A 9,592-nucleotide genomic window follows, 5' to 3' on the forward strand; every position below is an offset into this window, starting at 1 on the left:
AAAATACTTCAAAGTGCTAAATAATTTGTTGAAGTTTGAAATGTTGTTTGCCACTGGGCATTACAGAAGATTATTTTGATAGATACCTAACCATGTGCCGTAGCATTGCTGTGTAAGTAGTCATCTGAAGCAGATGAAATTTAATTTCAGATGTGTCTGCTTCTGATCTTCTCTTGTTTTTAGCAAAGCTACTACACTTGAGAGAACCTATGGACCTGCATGGATAGCATATGGACATTCATTTGCAGTTGAGAGTGAGCACGACCAAGCAATGGCTGCGTACTTTACAGCTGCACAGCTCATGAAAGGGTACGTCAAAAATGTCATATTCAGAAAAATTAAAATTAATCCATAAATAGCGTTGAGTATTGACCTACAATGCCTTTAAACAGTAGGAATCCATTTGCAACAATTATCTGGTAGAGAACAAAGGAGGAAAAAAACAAATAATTTCATCATTTGCATTTGACTGATTATTGTTGGGGTTTTTTTAAGTTCTAAAGTAAAGATTTATATTTAGGTAATCCATGTTCTACTGGAAAGTTCTCTGAAATTTGTGAATTGTTTGTAATACCAGGTCATAAACTGCTGTACAGTGTTATCTTGATCATACTGTGGAGAAGGTTCTAAAATGCCTAGTTGACTAATCATGTCATATTATATACTCAAATTTTGTATTTGCTTGTACTTATAGGTAAATATAATCTCTTTATTATTACTTCTTCCATATTCAATTTGTAAGTGAAATGTAGGAAGGATATTAGGAAAAGAAAGAACCCTCAGAGCTAACTTAAGCACTAAGAAAATACATGTAATTCCAGAGCAATTTACAATTATGTACTGGAGTTCAAATTCTTGTCAATAACTAACAAAGATGTAAAGTCTTTTGAATTGCCCCCTAGGTTAACAGTCCATTTAAATCAGGTTTTTACTTTTATGTACATAAACATATGTAAACATAGTTGACACTTCTTTATAATGCCATTCCTGAGAAGTGTATGATACTTTTTTTTTTTTTTTAATAGGTGTCATTTGCCGATGCTCTATATTGGACTGGAATATGGTTTGACCAACAACTCAAAGTTAGCTGAAAGGTTTTTCAGCCAAGCTTTAAGCATTGCACCTGAAGATCCTTTTGTTATGCATGAAGTTGGAGTGGTTGCATTTCAAAATGGAGAGTAAGCTTGCAAAATGAGATTAAATACAATCTTAAACATGGATTATTCTGAAGTGTAATTTCCAATCTGTCTACTAAAGTAGAGTATCGATTTATAGAATAAAAGTTTCTTTTGATTCTAGTTTAGATGGTGTTTACCTAAACCCTTGCTTTCTACAATGTTTTTCTTTGTTTAAGATTGAATGAGGAAAGAATTTAATGCTTGAGGAACACGCAGAGATCGATTATTAACTTGTGTGTGCCTGTCATTGGGTAGTTGCGTGCCTTGAAAAGGCATCTGTCTGCACACACAAGTGCGCACATGCTGTAAGATTTTGTACAGCAAAACATTTTGCCAGCTCGGGAGGTTCCAAATATATTCTGAAAAAGCCTAACAGATATAAGAACTGTTTAGTGAGTATTCTTGGTTTGCTTCTGACTTTTTAACTTTGTTGTGTTAGCTCTTAGGAGCACATACAAAATATAGCCGAACGTAAATTACTATTTTTTACAGCTAATTTCACTTATACAACGAAATAATGTCAAAGAACTGTTCCTTGTAATACAGTTTTCTCATACTGTTAATGAAAACTATTCACTAATTACTTTTCTTTCCCATCACTCCCTCAATTCTTAGCTGGAAAACTGCAGAGAAGTGGTTTCTTGATGCACTGGAAAAAATCAAAGCTATTGGAAATGAGGTATTTTTCCTAATAACGTGCATGATCATAAATTTGTAAACCTCCAGGAAATTCTGTAATATCTTCTAACAAAGTATCTTATTTTAAGGTAGAAGTAATACAATATAAATTTGACTTTAAAACTTCGGCCATCTACTTGTAATTGTGCATGCTGGGTTTTTAGATGAGAATCATCACACGTTATCCTCGGTGTGATGGGAAAAGACAAAAAGTATGTTTCTGTATGAAATTAAAAGAAAGTAAGCATTGAATAGAGAGTGGAATCCAGCCTTATTCTCAGGTTTGAATCTTAGTAGATCAATGGTTCTTGACCTGAGAGTGGAACTGGGTACACATGGGAAGATGGCTTCTGCCACCTTAAGTGTTAGCTATTTCTTCCACTTTTGTTTGGACCTAATCCTGTAGGTATGGATTTGCTTTCTTTCTGCCACTGTGTGGGAATGGACCCAGGGATGCTTAACTAACTTCCTGAAAGTAATCAAAATAATCAGTTGTAAAAAGTCTGTCAGGAAATGTGCTTCTATTTCTGGCACTTTTGTGAATCAGTAAGTCAGCTGTTACAACCCTGGTTCCTCAAATGCTGGAACACACAAATTTGTACCTATTGGTAATACCATTTATTTTGTGTGTGTGTTATTATCTTGTCTAAAGAAACACATTATACTAGAGTAACTTAAGGTGCCTTAATGAAAGTAGTGCCACCCTGTGATAGGCTTCTTGTTAATTTTAAGATAGATTTTCTTGATTTTTAGCTTAAATGTAGTTAATGAGGACATGACCTTATGCTGCTATAATTGTTAACACTTCCTATCAAGAGAATGAAATTGCTTCAAAATAAACCTTCTACAAACTGGAAAGCACTGAAGAAACTATAATCTTCATGTGGACAAGCACACATTTACTAAAACAACCTGCACAGTTACTATTTTAAATTCTCACCAATATATAAATAGGATTGTTCTGTTGTAGTTAAAGCTGTATTGTTCACACGAATGCCACAAACTTTGTAGATCAGGCTTCAATTTATGCATATGGCTAAATTCTTTTATGTGTGGCATTTTTCTTGTTTATTGAGAAGTACTAAATGGCAATTTAGAATTAGAGTGAGAAACACCCAAAATAGAGATACTTTTAAAGTCCAAATGATTTTTAATTTCAGCAAAAAGTGAGAGATTTTTTTTTTTTTGGCTCAGGTTGTCTTCATGCCTTATAAGTGAGCTAATTTATTTAGAGCAGATAAAGTTAGACTATGGAGAAGACAGTAAAAAGACTTTCAGTATTTATGATTACTTTACAAATGCCTAATTTGGGGATCTTCAGTACTCTCAGGCTAAGAGACTTGATGTGATTTTTAAGTAGAAAACAAATTTTGTTTGGTTTGCATCCAAGTTTTACTATGTGACCCTTTAAATAAATTTAATAGGGTTTGGGGAATGGAAAAATTGGAAAAATGAGTTATTAAATAAATTTTTTTATCTTAAATATGTATTCTGAAAAGAACTGAAAATGCTTGTTATATTTTTCTTGATCATGAATGAATTGCCTTGTTCATTTGTATGGTTTTTAAGTAGACAACATTCAGTTACAATCTGGGAAGCTGCAGTTACTTGAATTCTTGCATTATTTTGCAGGTAACAGTTGATAAGTGGGAGCCTTTATTGAACAACTTAGGACACGTCTGCAGAAAACTCAAGTAAGTACTAGAGTTATATTTATCTGGAATACTACAGAAATGTGTTTTTTTTAGGCCTACTTCTCATTTATAGCAAGATTATGTACCACATAAGAGCACTGTAGAAGCACCATATAAGAACAAGATTCCCTAAATCAGCCTGTGAATGTAAATACATTAATCACCCCTTATATCCAGTTTATTGCACACAATTAAAATACTTAATGTGAAAGCCCTTCCTTAACTGTTGACTCTTACAAGATAGAAATTTGGTCGTAGGCTTTGAGATCCTTGTATGGATCTGAATTCTAACTGTTTGCTGTCCCAGTCCTGACATACTTGAATATGTCCACTGATTTAATTAACATAAAGGTGGTTTTGTGCCAATTAATTGCTTGGATCAGTGCTTGCTTGCTTTTTTTTTTTTTTTTTTTCTCCCCTTGAAGTGAAATATTCAGTGGCATTAACACAGCAACAAAATATTACTTTATGATTTTTGAGAACAGAACTATTTCATATTTAATTTCATATTTCCATTTTAGGAAGAGAAAAAGAAAGTGCAAAGTACATATACAAACTTTAACAGTTTTAACATAGAGAAATGTTTCCTCATTAATTACCTTAATCTGATTTTAACCAGTGTTTTCTTTTATCAGTACCATATTTTTTTTTCTTTTTAGTGCCATGATTTTAGTTGTCCACTTCGTGTATACTGTAATCTTTGTTTCAAAGCTACTAATGAGAATGTGATTATGGTAGATACAAGTTGTACTTCTGCTTTGGCTTTGGTAGTAATTGCTTTGTGCTTGAATTGCTGATTAGTCTTAATGTTCATTATGAAATAGGGATGTATAATAGTTACCCCTTCTGCCAAGATCACACAAAAGGCACTGCTTCTGGAATCTATTCATGAATATAATTGCAGGCTTTTTTTCAAATACTTGTTTCAGTTATAAGTCCTTTTGTCTTTTTTTTTTTTTTTTTTTTTTCTACAATAAGCTGGTAACCACTTACATCACAGGGCAATTTGCATTTGTCTTATTTGTTCAGGTTCAAAAAGCCAACCTAATGTATTTCTACATTCCTGTAAACCATCTTTCAAGAAAATCAAGAATTTAGGCAGCTGTACCTATGCTTTGACAACTTAAAAAATTCTGTAATAACTAATTTACTAGTGTTCATAATACATGCTATTGCTATTATGAAAAAACCTTCTGGATATATGTCTACTCACTAGCATTATGTGGTTGAAATTTGAAAGCAGCATATTAAAAGACAGTGGTAGTTAATTGGACAGGTAAATACTATAAGGGAAAATAAAGTTCAAATAATGAGAAAGTTTTGTGCAGCAAGCAAACAGTTGCATAATTTTTCTGCCTCAATTGTTACTTAATGCCCTCTAATAACTTAATGTGTTGCTATGTGCATAATTTCATTATAACTACAGACATTAAAATTTCTTCTGAATAGACAATTGCTATCCTTGTTTTTAACAACTTGTTACTAGGATGTCAAATGTGACAATTTCTCAGAGTATATGCCATAGTGTACATTTAATCCTTGCTTTATATAATGCAATAAGCAGTCTAATTAATGGATAATTTTCCAAGAAAGGCTGTCTGGTATTTGAAAGAAATTATGGATACGTGTAAATCTTCTTTTCTGATAGAGATGGTAGCAAAATGAAAGTAACAAAAGTACCAGTGTATGTAGCACTTAAGGGCTGTGAAATTTCTGCCCCAAGAGCTTTTCTCACTTTGAACTATGAGTTATTTAGTCTCATATTGCTCCTTCACTCCCCTGGGGAGGAAAATGAAAGCTACAGGAAGAAAGCTAATGTTACAATGAGCAGCATTAAACTTCTAAAGCAGTTTACCATATCAGCTTGCTAAGATCATCTCCAAATGGGGCCTAGCTGTAGGCTGCTGTTGTGCTACATAAGGGGAACAATGATTTCTCAGTTATGTTGAGGATGAAAATTGTCAATATCCATGGGTCTTTTACACGTTAGATTATGTTGAGACTATGAAGCAATAATTTTAAGTTCTTGCAGGATTGTGTGCCACTGAGCTAAGGAAAATACCCATCTGATACTGTAAAAACACCTTTCACCTTGAAGCTTATTCATAGATCTTCTGTATTTAATCCTAACAGGAAATATGAAGAAGCACTGGAATACCATCGCCAGGCTCTAGTATTAATTCCTCAAAATGCTTCTACTTACTCTGCCATTGGCTACATCCATAGTCTGATGGGCAACTTTGAAAGTGCAATCGACTATTTTCATACGGTATGTAACAGGCTTAAATTAAAGTGCTGCTCACAGATTCTCTTATTTACTGTTTCATTCTGTTTTGGTTTTGGAACAGAGAACCAGCATTTTATCCAGCCTCCAAATCAGTGTTTATTTTTATAATCTTAATTTTTTTTTTTTTTTAAACCTTCTGAAATTTTTATGTTGATTAGGAAAAAAATGGCCACTTTGTGAAACTTAGTACTTAGGTCCTTCTCCGTTATAAATAAACGTATATGCCAATTATAATACTTAATTAATGTACACAAACTTCTCATGCAGCTGAAATTATTTAAAATGCTTCCAGCGTATGCCTTGATGTAGAAAACTTACATCAAGTGCAACATTTAAGATATGCAATTTTCTATTGTCTCAGATTTATCTTTATTATATGATACTTGTATATAGTTATTGCAGGACAGTTTTGGTAATTTCACGTTTTCATAGAGTAACAGTGAATTCTCTTCAGTTGAATTTTCAGCGTTCAAGTTGATTGGCTTGAATTTAGCTGCAGTTCTATTTAAGTAGAAGCTTATATTACATATATTTAGTTGTAATTACTTTAAGCATGTCTCAATCTATTTCGTTATAGAATGTAGCTTAGCTATACAAAATTAACTTCCTCACAGGGATTATAACCATTATTTTAGTAGTATGTTCTACTTTGTGATTTGTGAATGATTCTCTGTCTGCATACATCCCCTCCTCTGGTTTTGGTTTTGTGCTTTGCTTGCTTACTACTTCAGCCAGTTCATATAACAGTATTATTTTAGTTGTGCAGTGTTTTGCTTCACAGTGAAGACTGTGCTCCTCTGATGGCATTGTTGAGCAACAAAAGAACAAACCCGGAACCATCATGGACTTAAGATGTAAATGTTTTTATTTGCTACTGAATATTTTCACTGTTTTTTTTACTAGGCCCTTGGTCTTAGGAGGGATGACACATTTTCAGTCACGATGCTTGGACATTGCATAGAAATGTATATTGGTGATTCTGAAGCCTACATTGGTAAGTCTTTCACTTAGGTGATTTTTGAAGTTATTGAGTCCTTTGAGAGGAGTCATATTCTTACATCAAGGAAGACTGTCTGCCATTTGCTAGTTAACTTACAAAGCAGAATATGTTTTTGTTTGGGTTTTTGTTGTTTAGGGTTTTCATTAAATGGCTAAATGAGTTAGAACTTATCAGCAATTGCAGATGACCGCTGTTTTTTGTAAGCATCATGACAGTAAATTCTTACCAGTATAAGAAAGGAAACACTTTGCCATTGGAGGTGGTGATGGTTTCTTTTATAGAAAATGTTGATTTGTGGCAGCTTAGAAACCAAAGGGAATGGGGAAAAAATAAAACAGAAATATGGAGTTAGAAACTCAGAGGACTTCATTTCAGCTAATGCTGCTGTAGAGAGAATGGGCAAGGCATTTTCACTGTGTCAAAACTCTGCTCTGTGGAGACAGGATAAATTCTTCTGCCTCCAAAAATAAAGCTTTACATATGGTTAAAAAAAAGTGCTTCATAACAATGATACACTATATTGCCATAGTTTGAAATATTATATGAAAGCTTTCTGCCCAAAAAAAACACTTCACAGCAACTGCTTCATTGAACTTCGTGATTTATCTGCAATGAACACAGCTGATGTCCTGTCAAGTATGTTAATGAGGCTGAAGCCAGTAAAAGCCATCTGTGTGCTCTACTGCTTTTCCTGCATATTTTTCACACAATTGAAGCAGATGTTTCTTCTCAGTATTGTCTTGCTCCATATGTAGTCAGTTAACATATCTGGAAGAACCATGCAACTGTGATATGCATTAATGCAAACCATGCTGTGTGGAACTTAAAAAAAAAAAAAAAGCCTCTTAGAGAATTGGGAAGGGAATTGGCAATTACTTCTGATAAAACTTTTGAATCTGAGTTGTACTTCTTATGTTGTGCTTTTTTCAAAAAGGAGGCTGATGGATTTTTTCAGAACAACTCTATTCACGTTAAGCAGTGACAGCTCCCTGATGGTCTGAAAGCAGCAAACCATAGTAGTTTCTGGATGATAGTTTATTTGAAATACATTTTTTGAGAGTGTTCACTTGGAATAAACTAATGGTTTGACTGTTTTCCTAGGAACAGAGATCAAAGACAAATTAAGATGTTATGACTTTGATGTACACACTATGAAGACATTAAAGAACATAATTTCACCTCCCTGGGATTTCAGAGAATTCGACATAGAAAGACAAACTCTGGATGAAAGTGGCATAGTAACATTAGAGGCCTCACATCAAAGGAAAAGCACAGATACCAGTCGCCCACTGGAAGAAACATTTGAGATTGAAATGAATGAAAGTGATATGATGTTAGAAACATCAATGTCAGACCATAGCACGTGACCATAAATGCTGGTAGAGAACTCATTTTGTCTAAGTGTAATATGTTTGGTTTAGCATTTTTGTTATGGTGTTATACTTTCAAGAATTTGCTATTTTTATATGAATTCAAACTAATACTATGTCCTTAACACCGGAGAAATAATGCTTGCCTTAAGGATGATTTAAAACATGACGGACTGTTTCTACAAAATTAATCATACGTGATGAAGTAAAAAAATAAATTCACTTTTTTTTTTTAAACTGTTTACTGATCCATGTGTCTGCCATCAGTAAGACTGTGAAGGCTTAAAAATAGTACTTCATGTGGAACCATATGCAGTGTAGTTAAATTGAATAGCCAGTCTAATATAGTGTGATTGTGGCTTCTGAGTTTTCATCCTGTCTGTGAAGAATGCTTTCTTAGTAAATAGACCAAAAAATCCATGAAACTTTTTACTTGCCACTTTATATAAATATGTGTTCCTTTAAGGAGCAATTTCAGTGGTTTTCCATCATTTGACTCTAATTTGGCATACGTTAAATTGATGACAAAGTGTGTTACTTTGTTATACTTCCTCCTAGTTACCAATTTCAGTTCTTTATCATTATTCTGTATAACTGTATAACTGAAAAATCATTTAAGCAGTGTTTTTGATAAGCTGACTCGACAACAAACTTGAATGGCATAAACATGACAATAAATCAGTCTTGCCTGCAATTAGTGTTACAATAAAGTTGTAAGCCACAGTGTGCTATTGTAGGGACCACAGTAATTCTCTTTACACATAGTTGTTTTATCGATGCAAAGGATTAACTGAATAATACACATACACAGTTCTTGCAAGTCTCTCAAGTGGGGTATTTTTAAATGTCACTGGTTCACTGAAAAATGAAGTATTAAAGCGTATGCTTCTGAAACTGATGCAGAGATGTGTCCATGCACTCAACAGGACAGGTCTGTTTGCCTTCTTAGCATGAATGCTGAACATAGTATTTTGTGTAAATTTTTCCCTTCCCTTCTATTCTTGCCTGTTCCACATATGTCACTGTGTGGGGCTTAAAATTAAAAACTTAATGCTACAAGCTGTCATAATATTTTTTTTCTGTGACTTCCAGCTAAGTTTTGGCACTGAATGTTTAGAATAGATTTCCTAAAGTTTACCAGTCCAGACTTTAATGTGAAGTACTTCAGAAATCAAGAACTAGCAGTTTTTCTGTAGACAAAGATACAAAGATTTTTCATTAAATATGAAAATTATTTTTGTTTTAGTCTGCAAAATAAAATCAGTGGTCTAAAATGTAATTTCTACACTGTATCTCAGTACGTGAGTGTTAACATTTAAATATGTATTTTCAATTATACTTTTAGCATAAAACGTATGTGTTTGGTTACTGTGATATAATTTTCA

At 33.4% G+C, this 9,592-nt stretch overlaps 1 protein-coding gene across 2 annotated transcripts in view; it reads left to right on the forward strand.

Annotated features, from left to right (window-relative positions):
* The window catches only part of CDC16 (cell division cycle 16), a 19,745-nt gene extending 11,301 nt beyond the window's left edge, over positions 1-8,444 (forward strand). Inside the window, exons 11-17 of one of the 2 annotated variants that reach the window (XM_010177378.2) lie at positions 184-309; positions 1,026-1,178; positions 1,794-1,857; positions 3,489-3,550; positions 5,684-5,819; positions 6,741-6,831; positions 7,939-8,444. In XM_010177378.2, the coding sequence (XP_010175680.2) occupies positions 184-309; positions 1,026-1,178; positions 1,794-1,857; positions 3,489-3,550; positions 5,684-5,819; positions 6,741-6,831; positions 7,939-8,204 (898 nt within the window). In that variant the 3' untranslated portion in view covers positions 8,205-8,444. The remainder of the gene's footprint in view (positions 1-183; positions 310-1,025; positions 1,179-1,793; positions 1,858-3,488; positions 3,551-5,683; positions 5,820-6,740; positions 6,832-7,938) is intronic. The other variant, XM_029087312.1, reaches the window with a different exon arrangement.
* The last annotated feature ends 1,148 nt before the right edge of the window (positions 8,445-9,592 follow it).

Source organism: Antrostomus carolinensis, unplaced genomic scaffold (genome assembly GCF_000700745.2).
Source record: "Antrostomus carolinensis isolate BGI_N321 unplaced genomic scaffold, ASM70074v2 scaffold18051, whole genome shotgun sequence".
Lineage (NCBI taxonomy): Eukaryota > Metazoa > Chordata > Aves > Caprimulgiformes > Caprimulgidae > Antrostomus > Antrostomus carolinensis.